General features: G+C 43.7%; 1 protein-coding gene across 1 annotated transcript in view; it reads left to right on the top strand.

The window, feature by feature from the left end:
• The window catches only part of MED27 (mediator complex subunit 27), a 202933-nt gene that overhangs the window by 104711 nt on the left and 70579 nt on the right, over window positions 1-27643 (top strand). The window contains exon 4 of the mRNA XM_034664726.1: window positions 25981-26074. Within this exon, the coding sequence (XP_034520617.1) occupies window positions 25981-26074 (94 nt within the window). The remainder of the gene's footprint in view (window positions 1-25980; window positions 26075-27643) is intronic.

Genomic DNA, 27643 nt, shown 5'->3' with positions numbered 1-27643 from the left:
CATCCAAGACAGTGTAAACTCTAGATTCACAAGTAGAGCGGTTCCGCTGCAGCCCCATCATATGGTGGGAAGAAAGATGGACTTGGAGCCAAAAGCAAAGCAAGGTTCTTGCCCACCTCTGCCCCTTCACAGTTAGTCAACCTTGGGTCTCCCACTTAATGTCATAGGTTTCCTTCCATCAGCTCTGAATACTAGAATTCTTGTAAGCATCAGTATCTGTTAGCTTAAGGCAGACTCTAACCCCCACGTACAAGTGTGTTTTCTGAGTTGGAGTCTCTGCTGTAAATGCAACCTGTATAGCAGAAGCAGAAGGCATACCTTAAACCAATCATATGCTTCAGTTTAATTTTACAGCTATCCATTTGCAAGTAGCCGTTGAGCATTTTTGTTGATTCACAGTCGTCGTGTCATGGGGGCTACATTAAAGGGAGATTTCTTGGTGAACTACAGTTCTGAAAATAGTGCTATGCATTTCTGATACTTTTGAATTAACACTCACAAATTGGAATGGCCCTGGGTTGCATTTTGAATAAGCTTGTGGTGTATTGTTTATTCAAGCACAAAGATTCTTGCACAGAATAGAGAACAGTGTGAAAAAGCATTCCGCTGCTGATAGAATCACGATGATGGCTACCGCATGTCATGTCGAGCACGTATGTACGGGGCGCTGTGCCAAGCACATCACATATGTTGTTACTTAGCCGCGTTGTGAGAAAAATATTACTATTCTTCCTGTTTTACGGAGGAGGAAACTGAGATCAGAGAACGTGGAACAGTGCCGCACAGCTAGTGAAGAATAGTTCTGGTGAGCATGCGGATAGTGCTTACTAGGGGCTGTGCTCTGTCCTCAGTGTTCTGCGTTTATTAATCCAGTTAGTCCTTCCATATCCCCGTGAGGTCGGTACTACAGTAGTCTCCCCCCTTATCCATGGGAGATATGGCCCAAGACCCCCCATGGATGCCTGAAACCGCAGCTGGTACCGAACACTGCATCAACTGTGCTTTTTCCTATAGGTACATACCTTTGATAGAGTTTAATTTCTAAATTAGGCACCACAAGAAACTAACAACAGTAACTAATAACAAAATAGAACAAGTATAACAGTATATTGTAATAAAGTTATGTGAATGTGTTTTCTCTCAGTATCGTACTGTGTTCACCTTTCTTGTGAGGATGTGAGATGGTAAAATGCCTGTGTGAGGGGATGAAGTGAGGGGAGTGATGCGGGCGTGGTGACGTAGCGGTTAGGCTGCTATTGACCTTCTGACGACACATCGGGAGGGGGGTCGTCTGCGTCCGGACCACAGTTAACTGTGGGGGACTGCTGTATTGTGCATCTTTTACAAAGGAGGAAGCTGAGGCACAGAGAGCGGAAGTGACCTGGCCAAGGTTGCACAGCTAGATAGTGTCAGAGCGGAGACAGAGGCCGGGTTCCTCCCCACTGTCATGATGCCCAGCAGCAACGCGGTGACTGACGGAAAGCCTCTAAAGTTCATTACTTTCAACCGTGTCATTAGAAGTGTGCTACAAGAACAAAAAGAATCCTAAGAAATTTTAAACTTGTTCTTCCTTCTGTTAGGGGCAACAGTGATTTTTTAACCGTATTGTGTGTGACCTGAAATCAGCGAAAGTAAAACTTCCTCTTGCCTGGTGTTGAAATCTCAATTTAGGGACCATTATTGGCAGGAATGCAGTCTTCATCTCAGGGGTCAGAACCATGTTGTAAAGTGGATGGCCTCTCTAGATACCCATGGTTACCAAGAAACGTTCGAGACTTCCTGAAACTGTGATTGTCACCTGCTGTGTCTTGCTGATGCTTGGTTACCGTCTCTGGAACTTTAATATTTGAAAGATATTAACTTAAAAAGAGAATTCTCAGATGGGGGCGAGGAGGAGGACCAAAATTAGCGGCATATTTTTATGAGAAATTTGAGATAGTACTTATTAACAAATGGGAGCAGCCTAGGCTTTGTCGTTTGAATGGAATCCTATATTTTTTTGTTATTTGAATTGTTTCTTAACTTCAGGATTGTATTAAAGAACAAGTGAAGCCCAGTGATGCCTTTGAACATAAGGTCATCTGAGAGTCTCATCGACATGGAGACTCCCAGGAGACAGATCCAAGCTCTGCATCTTGGCTGGCTCTGTTCCTGTGCCAACAGTGAGCCCGCAGCACTGACCCAGGAGCCATAAATGACAGAGAAGGGCCAATATCAACAGATCCAGCATGACTGCCTCGCCTCATGGTTATTGAGCTGATTGCTTGGAAAGTCTTTAGTGGTTTTTCAACTTGAAAAGGACAAATTCGAAATAAATAAATTGATCCATTAACATGTTACAGGAAGGTTCCCACTGTGCTTTCCCCCAAATCATCTCAGATAGGTTGACCAAGCCACACTGTAATAGATTTTCAGGGTAATATGTGGACCATAAAATGACCATTAACCAACTTGCTTTGTTTATGAGAGGTAGGCACTTAATGCCACTGGCCCTGTGCTGGAAGCACATTCCACTGTGGTATGTTTCAACACTGCGAAGTCATTGATCAGATGAAAATGACCAGTTAGCAAGTAAGTGTTTCCTGGGCTGTAGGCTTTATGAATAATGTGTTCTTCAGTTAAAAACAGCACTTTAAGCAATTGTTTAAACCTAACCATTTGGGAATGAGGGAGAGAGCTTCATGAATAATTTATTTTCAAAAGAAAAGATTAAGGGATCTCAACTTTTTCACCTTCCCAAACCTTTTTACTGAAGTTGAAAATACCTGCAAATGATATAGATCCAGATAAGTAACTCATCATATACATGATGTAAGTTTATGTACTTTCACTTTTAAAAAAGCTTTATTGAGAAAGGTGCATGCGTGAAAGTACAGTGAGTTTAAAATAAGAAGTGGGTATAGAATTGCTGGAAGGGTTGCAGGATTTCAGATGTAACATTGAACGTGCATTAGCATAGTGCCATGGGAAAGCTTGAAATATGGTTAATATGTCCTTGTATCGGAAAGGACTCCATCAAAGCAGACCAGTTTGATCCCTTGTGCTTAAACATTCTGCTTTCCACTTTCTAAAACAGACCACCATCTTATAAGAATTGCACGTCCTTGGTTCAAGGTTTAAATAAGAGAGTTTGGGGTGGGCATTAGGCACCAATATCACAATGCCAAAATCCCCACCACCACCACCTCTTCTCCCTCTTGCTCTTAGGTCATTAAAAACTCCCATGGTTTTGTATTTGTGGGCCTGATATGTGGCCAGAGTGATTTTCCTCAGCAGATGACATTTTCCTTGACTGTCCTGACCTTGAAGAGATTAATCAAGGTGCAGACGAGTCTAGATGCTGCCTCACAGTCGTCATGCCACCTTCACCACTACCATTAGTACCGTCACCACCCCCTCTGCCACCATCAGCCATCATCATGGCCACCTCCACCACCACTGGCGCCTCCAACAGCTGGGATTTACTGAGTGATTACTTGGCTTCAGGCCTATTCTAAACATTTAACATCTTACTGAATCCTAACCACCTTCTGAATTAGGTGCAGCTGTAACCATTACTTGCCCAAGTTCACTGGAGCCCATGGTTTGCAGCCCTTTTGGCACCTGTGCTGCCCCCTCCACAGCCTCACAATCAGTCCAGAGGTGCTCACGCTGGGCGGGCAGTTGGCACATTCACGTGGTCCCTACTCAGTGTTTGACCCCGTTACAGATTGGAACATAGTCTAAAACCAGGAAGTATGAGAGGCGGCCTAACTGGCATTGCTGTGGAAGACCCTCTCACAGCCCGTTGTCTTCAGGTTGTCAGGGTAACGCATTTGGAAACAGGCAGCACACATAGTAACAACAGCTAGGAGCCAATGCTTATATAACAGGAAGAGAAACAGAAAAAAAAAAAAACTATAAATATAAAGTACAATGCTTCAGTTGGTACTCCTGACACTAATGAAAAATTAAGTTGTTTTCTTGTTAGGAATAAGAAGATCTTCGTTTTTAAAAGACATTCATAAAAACAGATGACATTAATTTTAGGCATCCAAAGAGACCGGCGGGAGAGATCAGAAACCTTTGCTCATGAGAAAGCGCTTTCTCCGGTAGCGGTGGGCCAGTGGGGGCAGCCTGTAAGGATTGAGTCTTGCACCCTACAGCCATTGGTATTAGAGATACTTTTGCCATGATATGGAATCTTGATTATTCCCATCTCCCCCCCCCCCGCCCCCCGCTTGCTGCTTCTGGGGGCTTTAAACAAGTTCATGTTTAAGATGGTGGGCCTCCCGTTTGGAGCCAGTCACACTTGAAAAATATCCCTTGAAATTATCTAAACTTAATTTCTGGCCATTTTGTTTCAGAAATAACTAACCTCAGGGGGTCTTTGTTCTCTACACTAAAGCTTAATCTATTTGGAAAAATTCCATTTACTCTGTAGAAATTGACTGGACATGGCTTCTGTGAATGATACGGTTGCTATTATCCCTGAACACCGTAAAAATGAACTTTGAAACAGTTGGGTAGGACCCAAACAGAAAGTGATGTATGGCTTGAAAATGGTTTAGGTGAACATTATGCTCCAATATTTTACTGGTCATTGCAGCACAGGTTTTAGAAATACATGTTCGGTTTTTTAAAGTTTTATTTTTGGATTGGAAACTTTCGCGCAGACCAAAATAGATGAATCCAGTGTGCTTGAATCAATGCTGAAATGTCATCCACATCTGCGGAATGAAAATCATTAGCCAGTTACTTGAAATCCACATGAGATGAAACTGTCTTTCCTGTGTATGCCATCCAGCTTTTCCTCTTCGCTGAAGGAAGGAATGCTGAGAATCTTTACGAAGGCTGGATTATTATTTTATTCCAAAAGTTTTTCAGAAAATACCAAAGCAGCTATTAATTGAGCACGGGGTAGCTCCCAGCATGGACTGATTTGAGTACATCCAAGTGTACATTTAAACACAAACTCATTATTTTGCCCAAATCTGTGCTCGAAAAGAGATCAAGGAGATTTCCTAAAACCTTGTGGCATAATTTCAATTACACATAAACTGTGATTAGAATTTACTGTTGAAAACTGAAAGCAGATATGAATATTGTAAAAAAGAAATGCAGTGGGAAAATATACTGAAAACTTTTTTACATGTGGCTAGAAGGGGCTCTTAAATCTGTCTTTTAGAAGAGTTTACTGGTTCATAATCTTTATTAGTAGCCACATTGGAAAGGTCTGTATCCAGGATAGATTCAGAAGGTTTGAGTTCTCATCCCAGCCTTGCCTACAGCCAGCCAGAAGGCTTTAAACTAGTCAGCCGGCCCCTGGGTGCCTTGTTTCACTCTCCATAGAGTAAAGAATTTGGACTAGATACCTTTTAGTTGCTGTCCAGCTCCACAATTATGTGATTCCTTTGGGGGCTATTACTATAATTCTCAAATCTGTCAACTTGTGGAATATATTTCCAAGCATGAATTGATTCTCTAAAGTGCCTTCAGTCCTCGTGGAGGAGGTAGTGCTGGACATGGCAGTCTACACGTCATCTGCAGAGAGCAAGCACAAGGCCTCGTAGCCTTCTGGAAGGTACCGTCCAGTGGTCACGAATGGACCTTGCCGCTTTGGGCGTGAAGGGATGTAGAAAGCTGAGTTTCCCCGAGACTCCTTAGCTAGTTAATGAAGGCAAAAGTTCAGTCACACACCCTGCTGCCTTCATTAGGCCTTGGAATGCAGAGACCAGTGGTGGATCATTATTTACCGTGGATATCTAGAAAAAGTCCTGTTTCCCAGACCTGTCAGCAGGCCCTTGGAACCTTCATGAAAATGATGAAAAGTTTTAGAGTCATGCTAATCAAGCTTAAATGCTTTACATTGTTTTAACAACAAATAATATGCTACTGTTTTGAACTCAACAGAGAAAGAAACCTTTGAATTAAGGCTGAAAAATGTCAGAGAGCACTTTAGGCAGGGAAGAAATACTGTTCAGTGGTTGTGATGTGCATTACTGAGAGCCACCTTCCAGACAGCTTGCCTTTCTTTCCTCCTAAAGGAGTCACCCTTGTGTTGACTTCTTGCCAGTTGCGACATATGCAAGGCCATTGTAATGGGCATGTGATGGGTTTAAGTGTCAAGAGTTTTGCCCAGCGGGCAAAACCCTCACTTATTCCAGAGGGTTAAGAATGTTGCAAAGCAGGAGTTTAACCTCCTTGTTTTCATTCTCATTTAGATCCAAATAGACCTCTCTGATGGCACATTTCTCTCCTCCTTCTCAACTGTGGTAGGAATAATTCCACTCGTAATTAGGCAGGTGTCGAGTTTTAACCCAAAATGCCTCATTTCCTTGCCTTTCCCAGCAGCCTCTCTATTCTGCTAGCAATCCTCCCAGTTGTAAACTTTTGCCTAATATTTAACCTCAGTGTTCCCTGCTGGAACTCTCTCTTATTATTCTCATCGACCGAGAATGATTGATCTGTCTTTACTCAGCAACTTCCATTTGCATGTTTTAGGAATAACTGTGTCATCTGTCTCATCTTGGCTGAAGACAGACTCTCTCCCCTTGTTGTTACAGCTGTATACACCTTGTTTCCAAAAAGGGTTACTGGTGTGTGCATCTTCCATGCATACCCTCTGATTTGTCATCCGTTCATTATTGTTCACATTGGTACTGCACCTGGTTTTACCCAAATGGAGTGATTATGAGTCCTTGTTACACGTAATCCTCCATATTAACACAATTTCAAGCAGTTGACTTTAACACCGTTGTGTTGTTGACTCATTCACAGGGTGATTCACTGCAGTCCTCTTTGTCAGAGACAACTGTGCAAGATCTGAGCAAGAGAAACTCACCTTGTTTTATCGTTATGAGCTGTGTCCCTAACTCTTGAATAATCTGCTCTGCCTACTGAAATATTGCATGTGTGTACATGTGCGTGCGCACACACACACACACGCACACCCACCCACCCCTTCTCAGGTCAGAGCTCGAGTTACACCTTCATGGGTAGGTGCATATGGTGATATTTGGAGGATTAAATGGAGTGATTGATACGACACAGCTGAATCTGAGTTATGTCTGCGTCTGTTCTCCCGGCAGACCTGTTTACAGGAGTGGGTGTCTGACATATAAGACCTTAAGGACCTGGATGCTTATACTTCTTCTTATACTCCTTGTATTTCTAAAGCTGTTAACATTTGAATAAATAATTGTTTTTATCTATTTTATTCTGAGATCCTCAAGTGAAAGGCATATTAGATACATGCCCTTTAATTACACATGTTCTCTGAGCATCCTACGCGGCCACATTAGGGCAGTCTACTCAGCCACAGTCAGCATTCATTTGTGAACTGTAGTGGGCAGAGTCCTTCCTGTAAATTTCCTTGATTACAAAATTGTTGTTTCCTAGGGCTTTCATTAAGATACTCCTCTTTAGTCCTAAGAGTTAGTTGCAGTGGTCTTTTCTGGTTACAGGTTTCTTCGGAAATATCTAATAATGGGTCACCCCAGACAGTGAGGAAGGCAACATGTTTTATGCAGAACTGTACTTGGAATAGTTCTGCTATTAAAATGCTGATGGGGGTGGGGCACCTGGGTGGCTGAGTCAGTTGAGCACCTGACTCTTGATTTCGGCTCAGGTCATAATCTCAGGATCGTGGGATTGAGCCCAGTGTTGGGCTCTGCACTGGACATGGGGCCTGCTTGGGATGCTCTCTCTCTCTCACTACCTCTGCCACGCCTCCTCTCCCTGCGCCCACTCGCCACATGCTCCATCCCTGGGGGGTGGGGGGGAGGTGATGGATCTTACTAAAATCCGGCCAGTACAGTAGATTCCAGTTAATTCGCAAAGGCTAAGGAATAGGGTGTTCTGATCGATTGAGTTTTCTAGAATAATTACCGTATGTACCATTCAAAGATGGAGAGTCTTTAGACCTGTGTAATTGTTTTCTTTGTGCACATAGTACACTCTGAGGAAATGTATACTGAACTGACTAGAACTAGAAGGACCATCAGAGACCTTCCTCTTCCAAAGAAGAGGAAACTAAAGCCAGGCAGGCTAGAAGAGCTGCCTGCTGCAGCCCACAAGTGAGTAGGAGAGGCGGAGAAGACCCTGGGGCTTTCCACAACCCCCTGCCCCACACACCATGGGTAAAGGAGAAGTGATGGAGGACACATTGGCAAAAGGACCCAGTTACTTAGGTTCTGGGTGAGAGTTTGGTGTACTCACTCACCATCATCATTATAGAACCTGTATTACTGTGTGTGTGAGAGAGATACTAGGAAATGTGCTGATTCTTCCCCAAGCATTATGTCCTGTAGTCGTCACAACTACCCCCTGAAAGATACTCTTATTATCCTCATCTCAAGAGGAGGAGGGATGAAGCCTGGTAATTTGCCTCACTTAGTGGAGCTGGGTCTTGAACCCAACCACTGGGACTCCAGTCACGTGATCTGAACTACAGTACTGCCTTCCTGGTTTATTCATTGCTCCCTCTCAATAGGAAAAGAAAATATTTTCTATCCAAAAATTATTTTGAGGGAAATATCTTATTTCTGGTGGTGATATACAGATCGAAATATACCCAAAATATTTTCTATATTCAAAAGCATGTGAAATGCTTAATAGTCCAGATGGGCAAATATGGAGGCCAGAAGGGCTTTGCTGTATGAGGTCGCCCTGCTGAAAGTCGACCGCTGTGGGGCGTGCTTGGCCTGTGGGGTCCTCGGGATGGATTCATGTCCATTTTCACCAACCATGCAGATCGGGCCCAGGCTCTGATGCAAAGACAGAAGTGAGGATGAAACCCAGCTTCTGTGCCTGAGCCTTGGGACTGTGATTGCCAACGTGCTGGCTCTCACGTGCGTTAGAGCTACAGGGCAGCTCACAGTCTCTCCGACACGGATGCAGCCACAGGACCAAGCAGACTGAGTCCCCCAAGGGATCCACTCTCTTGCCTGTCTCCCCAAGACTTACTGAAAACCATTTCGACTCTCATCCCATATTTAATATTTGAGATTAGTGTAGAGAATTCAACACATATTCTAAATATTTTTTAAAAAATCAACTTTATTGAGGGGTGCCTGGGTGGCACAGTCGGTTAAGCATCAGACTCATGTTTTGGCTTAGGTCTGATCTCAGGGTTGTGAGATCAAGCCCCATGTTGGGATCCACACTCAGCGGGACGTCTGCTTGGGTTTCTCTCTCCCTTTTCCTCTGCCTGCCTCCCAGGGCTCGTGTGCTCTCTCTCTCTCAAAATAAATAAAAATAATTTAAAATCAACTTAATTGGGGTGCCTGGGTGGCTGAGTCTGTTAAGTGTCTGCTTTTGGCTCAGGTCATGATCCTGGGGTCCAGGGATCGAGCCCTGCATCAGGCTCCCTACTCAGTGGGGAGCCTGCTTCTCCCTCTCCCACTCCCCCTGCTTATTTTCCCTCTCTGTCTCTCTCTCTCTGTCAAATAAATAAATAAAATGTGAAAAAAATTCTTAAAAATCAATTTTATTGAGTTTATTGAGGTATAATTTACATAAAGTGCACCTATTTTGTGCTGCATAATATTCCATTTTATGTATACACTACAGCATGGAATGTTAATCCAGGGTTACTTTTCTGGAATACATTTGGTCATGATATATTATCTTTTCTATGTATTGCTAGATTCTATTTGTTAATTTTTTTTTTTAAAGATTTTTTTTTATTTATTTGACAGAGATAGAGACAGCCAGCGAGAGAGGGAACACAAGCAGTGGGAGAGGGAGAGGAAGAAGCAGGCTCATAGCAGAGGAGCCTGACGTGGGGCTCGATCCCGTAACGCCGGGATCACGCCCTGAGCCGGAGGCAGAACGCTTAACCGCTGTGCTACCCAGGCGCCCCTGTTAATATTTTGTTAAGGAATTTTGTGTCTTTGTTTATGAGGAATATATTATTGTAGTGGCTTTGTCTTGTTTCAGTATCAGGGACGATACTGGCCCCATTAAATGAGTTGAGAAACGTTCCCTCTTCTTTTTTCTGAAAGTTTCTGTATAATTCATGTTATTGCTTCCCTAAATGTTTGATAGAATTAACCAGTGAACCCATGTGGGCCTGGAGCTTGCTTTATTGAGAAAGATTTTGATAACAAACTCAATTTTTAAGAAGTGTAGATAGGAGCTCCTTAGGTTTTTATTTCTTCTTAATCAGTTGTCTGACTTATGTCTCAGGGGCTGTCCATGTTATCAAAGTCATTGAGTGCATTGGTATAACGTTGGTCATAATATTCCCTCACTACCTTTCTAATGTCTCTGTAGTCTGAGCGGTATCTCCTCATTCAGTCCTGATATTGGTAAGTTGTGTCTTTGCTCTTTTTTCTTCCTTGATCAATCTAGCTAGAGATTTCTTAGTTTTACTAATTTTCCTTCAAATTATCTGCTTTTGACCTCAATGATTTTTCTCTACTTTTTGTCTGTTTTCTATTTCATTTATTTACATACATTATTGCCTTCCTTCTCCTTACTTTGGGTTTACTTTGCTTTTCTTTTTCTAACTTAAAATGGAAGCGTAGATCTTTGATCTCTCACTCTTTTTTTATTTTTTATGTAAGCGTTTTTGAACTATAAACTTCCCTCTAAACGTGGTTTTGGCTGCATTCTATACACTTTTATATATTTTTATAATTCAGTTCAATATACTTTCTTATTTTCTTTGTGATTCATTCTTTGTCTCATGAATTATTAGGAATTATGTTCAATTTCTAAATATCTGGGGGGCTTTCTATATATGTGTATATGTATACATATACACACATATATTTCTTTTTTTTTTTAAGATTTTATTTATTTTACAGAGAGAGAGCATAAGCAGGGGGAACAGCAGGCAGAGGGAGAGGGAGAAGCAGGCTCCCTGCTGAGCAGGGAGCCCGATGCGGGGCCTCAATCCTAGGACCCTGGGGTCATGACCTGAGCCGAAGGCAGATGCTTAACCAACTGAGCCACCCAGGGGCCCTGATTCCTGATGTATTTTTGTTACTGATTTTTAACTTCAGCTGTGGTCAGAGAACACCACATTCTGCATGATTTTTAGATTTGTTTTAAGACCCAGCTTATGGTCTGTCTGAGTGAATGTTCTCTTTGCAGTTGAAAAGTGTGTATATACTACTGTTTGGGGGTGTAGGATATATATGTCATTCAGGTCAAGTTAGTTGAGAGCATTGTTCAAGTGTTCTGTCTTACTGATTTTCTATCTGCTTGTTCTAGTAACTAAGAAAGGCCTGTTGCTGACTCTTTTTAGGAGCACACACGTTTAGGATTTGTTGTATCTTCTGGATGAAGTCACCCTTCTGGGCTTTTATTCTTTTCTTTATTTTTTAAATCATTCTTGTGACCTTCCTTGTTTATAAATGATGGGCTTTATTCCCGTAAAGTTTATCCCCCTCCCTGGGCAGAGGAAAGTTTCCTTGGGATAGGGTGCCACGGTGACTACTCGTCAGTAGAGCTCAGAGGAGCAGTGGTGGTGTGGGTGAGCAGGAAGCCAAACTGATTCACCTTATTTCTCCTCTGATTTGCAGCGGAGAAGAGTTTGTGTAGGATTTGAAGACAGCCACGCGATTTCTCCATTCAGGGAAATAGAAGGGTTGTGCTTGTAGTTTGGGGATGCCCCCATACACCTGTAGAGGGCGCCTCTGAGAGCTTGTTCAGGGCCTGCAAGCCTCACTTGCGTGTCTCAGGTAGAATCCTAGCTTTGGCTCCACTGGGAGAAATGTGTCATGGCACAATATTTGACTCCTTTTGGAGATGACAAAAGGAATTTTGGGGCCAGTGGCCGTACATGCTGCTGCTTATGTGAAAGCCATTTTATTTTCTATCATGGAGACCCTCTTCCCCATGCTCTCAGACTGCACGTTCCCAGACTCACGTTCCAGTGTAGTCAGCTCCTGGGGTGATGGATCATCCACAGCCCGAGCTTCGCGGTATTGCTGACCTCAACTCCCTGGCCCCTCCTAGGATGCCTGTCCATTTCCCTCTCTGCAGCATCTCCGATGTATGCATGAGGGTCTTTTCTTTTTAAAGATACGAAAATGAAGATTTGTTTAGAATGGAAAAAAACACAATATACAAAGATGAGAAAAATCTTTTTGAACCAAGCTGTTTAATTACCTGCCTTACTTGAAGGGGATTCCTCTACTTAGTCCTTTAGAAGCCACCTTTAGGACTTTTGCCATAACCTTGGTCAGCTGTTCTATTATTTGCATAATATTTTTCTTTAAACGAATTATTAAAACTTAGCCTCATTCTAGAAATGAAATCACAGGTTTTATTTGCTAGTTATATATTTTTCTATATACATATATATTCAAATGAAAAATGTTTGTCCATCTGTATCACCTAACATCACCTCATCTACCACTTTGTGAATATAGACATCACACTGTGGGAATTGTTAGTCTGGCCTTAGAGAGAGAGGAAAGCAAGCTAGTACTTACCCTGGTCCAAGAAGGGATACACTCTGCCTGCGGCTCAGAGGCGCTGGTCCCTTTATGAAGAAAGAGGGAACAAGGGGAAGAGCAGAAGATGAGACTGGGATCCCCGTTTCTCATGGGGGAAATCCTCTCATCGTGATTCCTTTATTTTGTCTGAATGCCTTGCATTTTAAAACTACCCATACCCGCAGTTAAAACACTCCAGGAAATACTTGTTAAATGAATGATGTTGAATTAAGTAGGAAGCCGAGGCTCTGTCAAGTTTTATTTTGTTACCAGTTTAGACTTTTCATATCACCATTACCCTCATTTAATTGGACTATTTTTCAGTTTACTGTATTTCTTATTGTAGTGGGTAAATTGCAGGGCTGGTGTTAATGTCATACATTTTCCTCGAGAAGAGTCTTCTACTGTCCTGGGAGGAGACTCCAGCAAGGGGACTGTTTGCAGTTTGAGGAGACTTTACAGAAGACTGTCACCGAAGGGGCAGGCACTAAAGGTGCAGGCCGTGTCGGGGCCGCAGGCAGTAGTGCCGTCCCCCGGGAAGCCCGAGTTAGAGCTGTAATGAGGGATGCTACCTGTTCCTGGTGATGGAGCTGGCAGAGTGTCTACCCTCACCGCCCCCACCTTCTACCTTCCACATTACCTGCCAGTGCCTCCGTTCCACCAAACCCATCCAGAAGCCAGCGGGAAAGGAGCTGTCGTGGAGGTCCACATGGCTCAGCCGGCCGGGGCAGGGAACACTGTGGAGGAGAGGGCTGGTCTGGAAGGGAGCGTGTCTCTTTGGTCTTACTCCCACCCCATGCTCTGTATGTAAGGTAGGAGGGCAGGGGGGTTGGAGAAACAGGGAACACAAAACATAGCTATCACCGCCCCCCTGCAGCTGGAAGCAAAATCGAAGTGAGTAGTCCTAGCCGACTTGTGCCACCCCCCAGTCCAAGTCCTTATTACCCTCTGCTGCTCATACCTGTGCCAGATGGGGGGTGAACCAGACCTTCATCGCCGTAGGTTGGGGTCTTTGGTATTCGTCGGTCCTGAGTTGTCACAGGCGCCCTCCACGACCCGAGCCTTCAGGCGTCTGTCCTCTGAATCTCCAGCTAGTGCCTCCCATTACCCAGAACCCAACTGGAAGCCAGAGGTTAGAAAGCTTGTTGATGGAGCCGGTGTGTAAGTCAGCCTCCTGGCGCACAGCGCAGAGTGGAGGAAGGGGGAGATGTGACGTGGAGGGGCAGGAAAGGTATCCAGTCTCGATCCCATTCTCGAAGCCGGATCTAGGCACTCCATCCCACTTCCATACTAAGCCCTGTTCCTGGATCAGCAACAGTTTTCCCTTTCTCCCATATGTCTTCCTTAGAAAATAATGAAAAGAATTCTCCTTACTAACTAATGCAGTCATGTGTTTAAAAATGAGCAGGACACCAGAAAGAACATTCCCTACCTTTAATGCTTATTCTTCAAGCAGTTTTCAGTCTGTAGTTGACTTGCTGGGGCTTTTATTCCTTCAGACTCAAGCAAAAGTTTCTTAAGAAAAAGGCAGTATTTGTACATAAAAAAGGAACAGCTGATGTTGCTAACTGCTTATTTTCTGCCAGGTGCTGTATGTGCTCTGTTCTCATTTAATTNGGGTAGTTGACTTGCTGGGGCTTTTATTCCTTCAGACTCAAGCAAAAGTTTCTTAAGAAAAAGGCAGTATTTGTACATAAAAAAGGAACAGCTGATGTTGCTAACTGCTTATTTTCTGCCAGGTGCTGTATGTGCTCTGTTCTCATTTAATTCCCACAGTGACCACATGGAGAAGGTAGCCCTTTTATCTTTATGTTACAGAGGAGGAAACCAAAGCTTAGAGAGGCTAAAGTAACTTGAGATGAGGGCAGAGTGAGATGGAGAGCGTTGGGGTCCGTGGGATTCCTAAGCCCCGGCCTCAGGCTCTGCTCTGCTGCAGACACTTGCGAGGAGTCTCCGCGCAGGCAGGTATCCGCAGAGACCTTGCTGTGCACCGGACAGTGTGCGGGGGCTGGCGGCAAGGAAGGAGACGGACTGTGCCTCCCCTCCATGGAGTTTTCCGTCAGGTGGGAAAGGTAAATGTTAAATAGTCAGTGTCCCAGACGTGTGGGAGAGACTGTGGAATGTACTATGAAGGCCACCATGAGTGACAGTGCTGAGCCGTCATTCATCGGGGGTCTTCTGCTGAAGGTTTGGGCCAGCAGAGAAACTGGGGGATCAGATTAGGGATGTCAGATTAGGGGATCAGCGAGTGCTCCAGGCAAACATGTGTGGGAAAGCCCCCTGAGTGCCCATCCAGAGACCCTACCCAGGAAGATCTGCTTCGGGTTCCATTACTTTCCATTTGTCGTCATCAAGTCTGCCTTCTAACCCAGCTGCCGGCAGAAACGAGGAGCAGAAAGAAACAACCTCACTGTGTCTACAGACTGGTGGGTGGTATTTTCTGGTTTCGAATTTTTTACTTTTTATAAAAGGAACAATTACAAAACACGGTTCTGCTGACTCTTTATTTTTTATTTAGCCTTGATCCAGTCTGCTCAACCCAGTCCCGTCCACGGAATACTTATGAAATGTGTATTCAGTGCAAAAGCATTGCAGGGACTGGAGACGAGTGGGCCTCAGACTCTCTCCTCAAGGAGTGATGGCCTGATGAGTGAAAATAAAACTGTGTCATACAAACATATTTGTCCCAGGAATGGTGGGGGCCGGGGGGGGGAAGTTTTGTGTTTCCCTGCATTTCTTAATGTATTGTTATGGTTGGAACAAGTTATGTGTTCAGGGATGGTTTGCATTATCTTTGGCATCTCTCATCATGGAATCTACCATGTCTGTTCTCAGGGACACTAAAAGTCAGATAGGAACAGACTCTTGTTCTGCTCACGTGCAGCAAATTCTGAATTAGTGGAACACGGTCACCACATGAAAGCATTACCAAGAAGTGCCAGATCTGAACAGGCCAGACTGCGCTTAGTAAACCCAGCCTCAGCTGTAACCGGGGCTGGGCAGGAAAGCTGTGGGAATTTGGGAAGGGGTAGAGCTTTCCGGCGTGCATCGTCTGTCCTGACCAGCTCCCTGGTTGAAAGTCAGAGGCCCGGGGGTGCTTTCTCATGGTGTGAGTTGTTCACACATGCCTCACTGCCTGGTCTGAGCTCCGAGTGTCATGTCACCAGATCTGACTGGAGATGGTGATGTAGTGACTGTTGCTAATTGGTGTTGCCGGAAAGCTCAATGTGAGTTTTTTCTTGTTTGGGTTTTTCCCCCTCTGTCTGTAACATGTAAGGGCTTGTAGAGGAGGTAGATGTTGGGTGAAATTATAATTCTTTCCTAAGCTTAATCCATTGTTTAAATGTTTTAGGAGAAACACTGGGGCCCACAGATATCTGAATAAATACTTAGTTATTAATATAAAATGCCCAAGTATTTTGTGCCTTTCTGTTACCTGACAATTTCACACATTAATGGAGAGTTTCCATGTCAAAAACCCAGCAGGAAATGGAAGGAAATTTGACTTCGTTGTCCTGTTTTTCAGGAGATCAGCCTGTGGCCTTGAAGGAAAATGGCTTGTCGGCAAGTGAAGTGTAAGCCCCACGTGGACGGAGTCCACCCGACTCAGTACTGTGTCCCTGGCTCACTTAGGCACTGAATGAGTATTTCCTGAATGACCGGAAAGAAAGGAAATCATAAATTGATTTCATTTCATTAATATGCTCCTAAAATTTCCCCATTGTTATGTAAAAGTCTGGGGAATGACAGAAATGAAATCTGCTTTTTCTACAGAATCCTAAGAGACCTAACGAAAGCACTGTGGTGTGCAAGAAAGCCCTGAAGTGGGGAGTTAGACGTAGGTTCCGGGCTCAGCTCTGCCGCTTGGCTGTGCTGCTCCCTTGGGCAAGTCATTTAACCTTCTTTTTTCTGTCATTTATAAAACGGGAGTTTTGGACTTGCCCTTCTTACTTCCCAGAGTTGGTGAGCGATCACATGAGATAAGGAATGCAGAAGTGCTTTGAAAACTGGAAAGCAGTAACCGCTTTCCTGCTCATCCTGACTTTCCAGCAGAAAGCACAGGCTAGAGCCATCCCTCCAGCCATCCAGCCCTCACAGAAAGCCTTTTGTGGGCAGTTCACTCCACTGTTTCCTGTCCTGAGTGTTTACAAGCATTCCCTGAACACAGTTATTGTCAAGCACTGTGGGCACTCAGTAAATATGTATTAATAGATCTATTAGGGGTAGTTTACAATGCATGACCTCTCTAAATCCTGCTCAGTCATATGGAAGAATTCTGGTTTAGATGGTATTTGCCTTGTGTTCTAGTTCATACACACCTATGAATTTCCTAGGCTGCATGGCCCCCACCGGGGAAGAAGGAAGGCAGGCAGGTTCGTTTCTCTGTTTCTGTATGTGATGGGTCTTTGTGCATTGATTTCAGCTTGTGAAAATGTAGTGTGGCTTTTGTTTGGTGGTTCCCCTCCATTTGTTCTGGTAACATATTCACGTAGTTGAAAGTTCATAAACTACTAAGGAGAGAACAGGAGAAGCTCCCTTCCACTTCTCTGACCTGGCCACCGTTTCACTCCAGGGAAGCAGCACTTCCTAACCTTGACAGCCCTCTCTGCTTAGGTGTTGAGTTTCCATAAAGAGATTGTGAAGTTCTGAGTGTCTTTCCTTAGAGGAGAATAATAGCACGACTAATATCATGGGCAGGGAGAGTGAAGGAGTGTGTAAACGATGCGGCAGAACCGGAAGCAAGTGCTCTTGTTGCCGTCTGTGGTACATCTAGTGTTGCCTTTTCGTGTACAGTTTAGAGAATGACCGGAAGGCTTTCACACACTTGATACAAATATCTTACAAATCTGAGAAGTTGGACCTAGGTTTCCCGTCTTCTTTCTTGAGCAGACATTGAGACCGATTGCTGAGTCTCAGGCAGTCTCGTTCCCGTGGAGTAATTAAACAAACCCCCTTCTGTTCCCACCCACTGGAAGTCCTGTTGGACTCATCATTCTGGACAGGTGGGGAGGAAAATCTTGAATCATTTTCAGCGCTTACAAATGATTCTCTTTTTGATAGCTGCTGGGCATTACCATCTCCCCAAAAAGGTGGTTTATTAATATATGCACTCCTAACTTTCAGATTTTGTATGGATGGAGAAAATGAACAGCATGTGTGGTACACACTGTGTGGGGTAGATGCTATTTAAATCTGCTTTGAGCTGCTAAACATCTCACTAACACGGGATCACTGGCTGGAGTCCAGGTTTGTCGGTTAGGGTTTTTTTTTTTTTTCTTTTGAGGAGGGGTCAGACTTTAGAGAACCAAGCCATCTGTCCAGCAAATTATTTTAAGGCTTTTGATAACAAATAGTTTGCAATATATTTTACTGCGTAGAGTAGAAAATTAATGTTTTGCAAAACTGATATCTTTAGAAATGTCTTCCACATTCTGTTTTGTTATCGTTTTGGTATTGTAATCCCAATTTGGTAGCACGCATCTCTGGACTAATGTTTTTGCAGAATTAATTAGTTCATTAAAAGCAACATTTTAAAACCGGCACGTCAGAAACACAGTGGACTTCTTTAGAAGGCTCTTGGTTCTAAGAGGCATCGAGCTTCTATTAAAACAGATGCAGGGATTTGTAGCTGCATGTAAAGCTGTAAGACTTTGAAGAATCTCCCCTGCTTTCTTTGAGGTCTGTCTGTGCAGCTCTCCGGTTGCTGTTGTTTGTGCCTTTTGGTGGCCAATGTAATGCCCTCTCTGGCACCTCCGACCTTCGTCCGTGGCAGAGAACTTTGCATTTGAGTTGTTTCCTACCTGCCCAGTCTCCATGGCTTACTTTTAATGTCCTGTGTACTCATTCAGCCGATATTCAAGGAGCATCCGGTGGGTACCAGGCACCACAGCAAGGTGCTGGGATTCAGCATTGAACAAAGCAGCTCTGCCAGCCTGCAGAGGAGTCTTTCAGAGAGACAGACACTAAGCAAATAATCACTAGAAAAATTGCTTAATTAGACTGGGATGGGAGCTACAAAGAGAAATTAAAAGTGCCATAGGAAGTGAGGTAGGGTACACCGACTGATGGGGCTGAGGGCGGGGGTCCGGGAAGGCTCCCTGAGAAAGTGTCATTTAAGCTGGAAACCAAAGACTTGAAGCGTGAGCTGGACTGACCTGGGCATGGGAGCAGAAGGATTAGTGGGAAGACCCTTCCAGGCAGAGAATGCAGAGTGTGCACAGCATGCAAGGGTAGTGCAAGCCTGCTCGGGGTCGTGGAAGAAGGAGGCCAGCTGAGGCTGGGCAGTAGGAGCCGCCTCGGCCCCCTCAGGACCCGAGACTTAAGCTCACCACCGAGCTGTGTCTTAAGCAGTGATGCAGAAAGCAGGGGCCTCTTTCTTGATACAAGCAAGGAGCTTCTAGAAAGCATGGGTGATACGGCTTTGGAGGGTAGAAATGGTTGCTCACTCTCAGGTGACCTCTAAGGTCACAGAAGCAGGTCCTTGACTTTGTTGGAAAGACTAAGTAACAATGAGAGGCAGGTGTTTCATCACAGGCAAACAAAGAGAAACTAACCGTGGACTCCATCACGGAAGCATGATTTTGGGATTACAAGGACTGTTCGAGTCATCGTACCCCTGTATTACTTCGGTGTGTTCACTTCTAGGCTGCAGCAAGTACGAACGCATTTCTCGCATGAAGGCAGCTTTGTTGAAAAGTAAAACTTACCATTCGGAAAAGAACAAAGAAGAAAACCAAATACCTCCATTCCAAAACAGGTCTAGAGCAGTTATTCTGAATTGGGGTTCAGGAATGGGCTTTAAGGGGCCTGTGAACCACAGACAGCTGTACGTGAAATGCTATGCTGACGTGCATTTTAGTTTTCAGTACCTTCTTAGAGGGTTGTGATCCAGGAAGATTAAAAGACGCTGATAAAAGAAATTGGAAAACCCGATAGTCTTTTATGTGTCTGCAGAAAGCCTTTAGGTTTTGTAGGCAGTGTTTGTGTGTGTGTTCCACGAGGCTGCGGTGGGGTGATTGGGTGGGGATGCTGGGCTGGCGGTCCGGCAGTCCAGGAACTGCCTGGTGAGATGTGGTAGGGGGAGCCACCTCGTGGAGATGCTGCTCATTCCTAGATTGACGGTCCTCTGATAAGAGGACCTCTGAGTGCTTGGTGTTTTTTAATTCTCTGATTAAGGACGTTGAAAGGAACGGGCCAAGCTACTTGAAGACAATCAGGAAGAACAAGGCTTATTGGGCTTCAAAAGTAATGTTAGAAATCTGAGAATGGCGTCATCATTTCTGATGCGCCAAGATGTTGAAGTCGTTGAGATGGAAGCTCAGTCTGAAGGGAGCCTTTGCAGACCTCGAGAAGAATTGGTTGGATCGCACTAGGAAAAATCGGAGGGGAAACCATCGAGAGTCTGACTGGAACTGGGGAGCAGAACAGGGAGACTGGATTCTCTAATTGCTTAGAGTTAACTTTCTGCCTGAAAATATTGAAGTTCTGAATCACACCTTGATCTGAACCTGTGATTTCTAGGAGTTTGTGTTTCTTGTCCGATTCTTGGACCATAAGCCAGCTCATCGGCCGGGTGCTTCGGGAGGAGAGCTTCAGGCAGCTCTCCGTTTCGAAAGTCCTCTGTAATGTAAATAGGAACAGCAATCTTTCCAAGTTATTACCCTGTTAACAGGTTGACAGATATGTGCAAATTGTGACTCACTGCTCAATTTGGCACTAAATTAATGTCTTTCCGCGCCGCGTCTGCTCAAGTGTAAACTAGTCACCACTGCTGTGTTACTGCTTGTTTGCCTATATTCCAAAGGTAAAATTTAAAGGAATTCGATCCTGCCACAGAACGGAGTGGAGCATATGGTGGACGTGTAGGCGGAGAGCACGCTGTTCTACCTGTCCTCAGCCCTGCACTCAAAGTGGGACGCGACACGTTGCCGAGCTCTGTGCAGACGCTGGCGAGCTCGCGGGCTCGGGAAGCAGCATCCCTCTAAGTGCTGCCAGGGCGGTAGTACAGCGAAGACCACCTCCCCTGCCCCCCCACGGCAAAAAGAAAGTGTCATTCTGTCTCCTGCTTCTTAATTTGACGTTCCTAGCTTTCCTTACTTCTGTCAAGTTACTAGTGGTGGATTTGCGTTTTAAAGGTTGGGTGTATCTGAAAATGAAATGTTTTGATTTTTGCTTCTAGGATTTAGACATTGTTTTCCTCAGTTAAAAATGCAGCTGACTTTCTCTCTTTCTCTTTTTGGCAAATACATAATGTCACCTGTAAAAAGAAAATCTGCATCTCCTTTATGTTAAGCGTGTGAATGAAAAACAGTCTCCTTCAGATTCATTTTTGCTTCTTGAAATCTTTGGATTGAGTTTGCTGAGCTTCATCTGAGATCACTGATGGGGGAGGAAACCAAAGTGCCACCCTAGACCTCTCCACTGTCCTGTGTTGACAGATCTCATAGCTAAAGGAATCCACACATGGCAGGGGACATTTATTGTCTTCCCGTTTAGAACTTTGGCCCTCACTAAAAAGCAAGCAAAGTCGGGTATTTGGCATGGAATCCTAGAAATCCATGGCCTGAGCTTGGTTTCTGGAATCATCGCGTAACCTACTCATTATTCCCGTGTTTCCTTAGCCCAGTAAAGAGACAGGTTTTCCAGAAAGCATTTTGAAAGCTTCAAGGTGAAAGGTACGAGAGAGAGCAAATTATGATGTTACCTCTGTACTGAAGTCCTGCATATTCATTTGCATTCTCCTGTCCAGAGCTATGATGGTTATTGATTGAGGATTGGTTCCGAAGACATTGCCCGCCCCCTCCTCATTAGCATATACTTAGCAATGACTTCCAATCACACAGGACAGTGGATTTTTGCTTCCTGCTGAGTCTGAAGTAATTGGGTTTCAACCATACACAGAGATTTAGAAAAGAAGTATGTAAATGCTGAAATGTTTCCAGTGACTTGGTGTAAACTTTTGACATGAAGCTTGCCATGTGTCTTCCACCATTTCAAAAAACATCAGGCAGTGATGCAACATGATTTCGCTTCCTCCTTCCTTCATCTTTTTACCCGTTTGTAGCGTTTACGCCTAAAGCCAAGGTTGTATCATGAAGCTGTGAATCTAGAAGGGGACTGTGCGAGATGACATGCCATGTCTTGGTCTGTTCCTTACCATCCAGGAAAGGTTGTTTTCTCAGCCATTTTAAAAGTCAGCAGAATGGAAGGGGGCACCTGGCTGGCTCAGTCAGTTAAGCGTCTGACTCTTGATTTTGGCTCAGGTCGTGATCTTGGTGTCGTGGGACTGAGCCCCAAGTTGGGGTCTCTGCTGACTGCGGAGCCTACTTGTCCCTCTCCCTCTGCTTCCCCCCCCCCCAGTTCACACACATGCACTCTCTCTCTCTCATAAATAAATAAATAAAATCTTTAAAAAAATCAACAGAACGGGGCGGGGCACTTGGCTGGCTCGGTGCAGCGTGCGACTCTTGATCTTGGGCTTATGGGTTTGAGCCCCATGTTGGGTGTAGAGATTACTTAAAAAAAATAAAACCTTAAAAATAAAAGCATGGGGCTTTGCTTTTAAGAAATACCTCTCATTCTTTCTGAGCTAGTTCACTTTTTAAGGCCTTGTCTTTATCTTACGGTCCTTTCTAGAGGTGGGAGAGAACTATTTGGTACTGAGTTCCTAAAAGCTGCTCACACACTTGAAAGATGTCAGTCTCCCGTCAGCCCCCTTTCCCAGGAGCAAATGGCCTTCCACAACCCCTCTTCTCAGACACCACTGCTTCAGTCTGCTTACTGTCCTTGTTTCCTTACCACTGGGCCTCCTGTGGTTTTCCCTCCCTTCAGCTCCCAGTCTGAAACTGTACAGGACGTTCTCTGACGAAAACCTGATAGGTTCATCAGTGCGATTACTCCCTGACCTTCATAACTGACACATTGGTGTTCACTTTTTAACAAATGGCATTATGTTGTCTGCTGTCTCTTGTGAGTCCCAGGTTTTGAACTAAAATCTTCATGCTGTGAGTGGAGCGTTAATCTCCCTCTTCTCCCAAGAGAGCATAGCTTTTATATGTCCCTGATCTAATGGATATGTAATTTAATTTATCATATCCAATGGATACGAAATCCAATACAAAACCCTTAATAGATAGTTTTGCATCTCAGCTATTGTATTATACATCCCCAGTGTGATTGGGTGGTGAGCACAAGTGCTGGTATGATTTTATTCTCAAAGGATGTGAGCCAGACCCAGCTCTGTTGGTGCTGTGGGTTGGCACCGTCACAGCAAGCCTCCACTGGTGGGGAGAGTTCATCCCGCTAAGAGAGCGCATTTCTGCAGAGCAGGCCCACGATGTCCCAGTGAAAGTATTTGTAATTTTCCAGTCCTTAGTATGTGCCAGACACCATGCTAAGTACTTAATGTCGGTGATTATTAAACCTTAAGAGAGTTAAGTTCCATTTGGGCCAGAAAAAGAGAAGACTTTCTTTCGGAGGAATGTGTCCAGGGAAAAACGGACCTGACAGATTGCCTGGTATGTCTGACTAGTGAGGGAGAGTTTCAGAACTCTCGGGTGTAGAGTTCAGGGATAGCACTGTAGGAGGCACACAGAACACTAACCAAGTGAAAAGGCAAAACAGAGAGCTAGACAAATAAATGTATGTACTCATGAACCCCTGTGTGGCTCAGCTACTTAGAACAGATGCAGAGATTTGGGGCGCTTGGGTGGGTTAGTCACTTGAGTGTCGAACTCTTGATTTCGGCTCGGGTCATGATCTCAGGGTCATGCAATCAAGCCATGTGTTCCGCTTCATGCTGGGCATGGAGCCTGCTCAGGATTCTTTCTCTCTCTCTCCTTCTCTCTCTCTCAAAAAAAAATTTTTTTTAAATATATATGCAGAGATTTTAGAATGTACACACCAAATACTGATTTAAGCAAAAATTATGATATAACTTGCATTAGAGTCCAACCAGGAAAACAGGAATTCAGGTATTTAAAACTGAGAGAATTTAATCCAGGGCATTGGTTATGTAGATGATTGAGGTGAGAAGCCAAACAGGAGACAGTGAGGCTGCCAGAGAGGAGCAGCAGGAAGCTGCCACCGTCCCTAGACCAGAAGGGCAGGGGGAGGAGCCTCTGGATTAGAGTCCAGTGCCAGGATGGTGACAGCTAAATTCTGATCTCCTATAGAAGAAGGTCACTAGGTCATGCTTACAATGAAAGCATCCTAGCCACAGCAATAAGACAACAAAAAGAAAAGGCACCCAAATGAGCAAGGAAGAAGTAAAACTTTCATATTTGCAGATGACACGATACTATATATAGAAAAGCTGAAAGACTCCACCAAAAAAACTGCTAGAACCGATACACGAATTGAGTAAAGTCGCAGGATACAAAAATCAATGTACAGAAATCTGTTGGATTTCAATATACCAGTAACGGAGCAGCAGAAGGAGAAATGAAGGAATCAGTCCCATTTACAATTGCACCATAAACAGTAAGATACCTAGGAATAAACCTAGCCAAAGAGGTGAAAGCCTGTACTCTGAAAGCTATAAAATACTGTTGAAAGAAACTGAAGATGACACCAAGAAATGGAAAGACAGTCCATGTTCATGGATTAGAAGAACAAATATTGTTAAAATGTCTTTACTACCCAAGGCAGTCTCCACATTTAGTGCAATCCCTATCAAAATACCAACAGCATTTTTCATGGAACTAGAACAAAAAGTTCTAAAATGTGTATGGAACCACAAAAGACCCCAAAGAGCCAAAGCATTCTTGAAAAAGAAGAGCACAGCTGAAAGCATCACAATTCCAGACTTCAAGTTCTATTCCAAAGCCACAGTAATTGGAACAGTATGGTACTGACACAAAAATAGACATGAAGATCAATGAAACAGAATAGAAAATTCAGAAATGAACCCACAATTATAATGGTCAATTAATCTAACAAATAGGAAAGAATATCCAATGAGGAGAAAAGACTGTCTCTTCAACAAACGGTGTTGGGAAAACTGGACAGCAACATGCAAAAGAATGAAACTGGACCATTCTCCTTCACCATACACAAAGTTCAGAATGTATTGAAGACCTAAATGTGAGACCTGAAACCATAAAAGTCTTCGAAGAAAGCATAAGCAATAATTTCTCTGACATCAGACATAGCAGATTTTTACTAGATCGGTCTCCTGAAGCAAGGCAGACAAAAGCGAAAATAAACTCCTAGGTCTACATCAAAATAAAAAGTTTCCGCACAGTCAAAAGAAACAGTCAACAAAACTAAAAGGCAACCTATGGGATGGGAGAAGATATTTGCAAATGTCATATCCAATAAAGGCTGAGTAACCAAAATATATAAAGAACTTATAAAACTTAACACCCAGAAAAGGAATAATCCAATTTAAAAATGGGCAGAAGACATGAATAGACATTTTTCTAAAGAAGACATCCAGACGGCCAACAGACATATAAAAAGATGCTCAACATCACTGATCATCAGGGAGATACAGGTCAAAACTACAATGAGATATCACCTCACGCCTGTCAGAATGGCCAAAGTCAATAACACGAGAAACAACAGGTGTTGACGAGGATGCAGAGAAAGGGGAACCCTCCTACACTGTTGGGAATGTAAACTGGTGCAGCCACTTTGGAAAACAGTATGGAGGTTCCTCAGAAAGTTAAAAAATAGAACTATCCTATAATCCAGCAATCTCGCTACTAGATATTTACCCAAAATACAAAGATACTTATTTAAAGGGATATATGCACCCCAGTGTTTATAGCAGCGTTATTTACAATAGCCAAATTATGGAAGCAGCCCAAGTGTCCATCAGTTGATGAACAGATAAAGAATGGATAAAGGAAAAAATACACACACACACACACACACAATGGAATATTATTTAGCTTAAACAAGAATGAAATCTTGCCATTTGCAACTGCATGGTGGAGCTAGAGTATTATACCAAGTGAAATAAGCCAGGGAAAGACAAATACCATACGATTTCACTTACATGTGGAATTTAAGAAATAAAACAAATGAGCAAAGGAGGGAAAAAGAGAAGGGGGAACAAACCCAAAACCAGACTGTTTACTCTAGAGAACACACTGCTGGTCACCGGGGAGGGGGTGGGGTGAAATAGGGGGGGGGTTCCGGAATGCTCCTGTAAGGAGCAGTGGATGTTGTACAGATTTGTTGAATTGCTATATTGTACACCTAAAAGCGCTATTAACACTGTACGTTAACTAACTAGAATTTAAATAAAAACTTAAAAAAAATAAAATGAGATGAAAAAGCAAGAGCTGGCATTAAAAACATACCATGTAGAAATATGGAAGTAAATACCAGTAGAATGCACTAAACACTGATTGGCCCTGAAAGGCAAAAGGAGGAACGAGGGAGTAGTATTTTTTGTAAAAAGACTTATAAATCCCATTTGCCTTCTTGGCTGTATTGCACTGATAAACAGCTGAAGAGAGACGTCTTTCGCATACTGTCGATTTGTGTTTCCTTCACCAAGGTTCCAGTTCATACATATGTGTTTCTTTTTCCCACTTAGATATGTTGATGATGTGATCAGCCGCATTGACAGGATGTTTCCTGAAATGTCCATCCACTTATCCAGGCCCAATGGCACATCAGCAATGCTTCTGGTAAGTTCTGCTTGACCGGTCTGTAGGGCCATGTGAGGGAAAACTAGCCTCAAGATTAAGTCTCTGGCTCTTTGTCATAAGCTCTAGAGAATGGAGACTAAATCCCAGTTTAATGGTGAATAGCATCTTTCTCTTCACTGGTTTCCTATAGTTTCAAAATTCTGCACAGTGCAACTTGGCTTTTGAATGAATTGCAGAGCCCGTGTAAGAATGACCCAGAGAGGAAATACACTGTCAGACCATTCCACCTGTTAGTTCAGGATGTGTTGGTGAATCTTTTAGATTGTCTCAAAGAAATGCCCACCTCTTGGATCCTGCTAAGAAAAGCACCATCTTAGAATCAGGTTCAGGGTGCCTGGGTGGTTCAGTTGGCTGAGCTTCAGACTCTTGATTTTTGGCTCAGGTCATGATCTCAGGGGTCATGAGATCGAGCCCCGTGTCAGGCTCCATGATCAGTGCAGAGTCTGCTTGAGATTCTCTCTCTCCCTCTGCTCCTCCCCTGCTCACTCAAGTGCACGCTCTCTCTCTCTCTCTCTCTCAAATAAATAAATAAATAAAATCCAAAAAATAAAACCAGGTTCTGTGGGAAATCCATTATGTATTTGAAGAAAGTGTTTTTGAGACCTTATCATGGATAATTTTCAATTTTGTTGTTTCTGATTTTGAGTTGCTCTGAGCAGGTTGGCCTCACGACCGTACCACTGATGTTTGCATTTGCGAGAATTCACCAAAGACGGGTGTGATTGGGAAATCCACTGGCATAGAAATGCTCCATTTTATCAGTCGCTAGAAGGGCACGGAGGCCTCAGGGACGTGAGGCTGCTCTGGCGCTCGGCGTGGCGACGTGCGCCTGCAGAACTCTGCTCTGAACACAGGTTTTCAGGAGCCGCCACGTTTTACAAAAAGCAGAATTAGTCGAATCAAGAGTGGTGGTTTTTCATGGGCATCAGGGAGGTGAGCCTCAGGACTGAGTATTTTTTTGTGTCTCGTCAATTGCTACTGCTTTGGGGCCTCTTGTGAACTGCCCATACTTTAGCGTTTTACTTTTGCAGAGTCTTATAAAAAGCTAGTCACCCAGGGTAAGCCACGATTCGCTCCAGCCGTTCACCTGAGGAGACCGGCCTTACTGTGTGTGCGCGTGTGGATTTCTCTTAAGAAAGGAAGAGATGTGGGCTTATTAAATGGGTGTTACTTCTTTTGGGAGAAAAAATTAGTGAACATTTGGGTATCGTGCTACTTGAAATTCTTTCAATTAAAAGATACAGTGAATGAGGTAATACAGTGCTCTTTTAATAGAAAAAGAAAACAATTTGTATCTGTCTACAAAACATGCAATATCCTCTGCCTCAGTTAAATGTACAAGTTGTCTAAATTTTAAGATCCTCCAGACCCAGCAACTAAAACATAAATCCTGCTTTCAGCGTACTTGACAGGGACCGAAGGAGTTAATGAAGATAAAAATGAGAGCATCCTCAGTGAAATAGGTTTGTTCAAATTATTTCTGGGTCATTGAGCTTCCATTTCGTGATGGAGGTAGGGATTTGGCATTGAAGGGAACGAGCAGAGGGA

Source organism: Ailuropoda melanoleuca, chromosome 7, assembly GCF_002007445.2.
Source record: "Ailuropoda melanoleuca isolate Jingjing chromosome 7, ASM200744v2, whole genome shotgun sequence".
NCBI lineage: Eukaryota > Metazoa > Chordata > Mammalia > Carnivora > Ursidae > Ailuropoda > Ailuropoda melanoleuca.
Note: the sequence above shows the minus strand (reverse complement) of the source record. Positions and strands in the feature narration are given on the sequence as shown.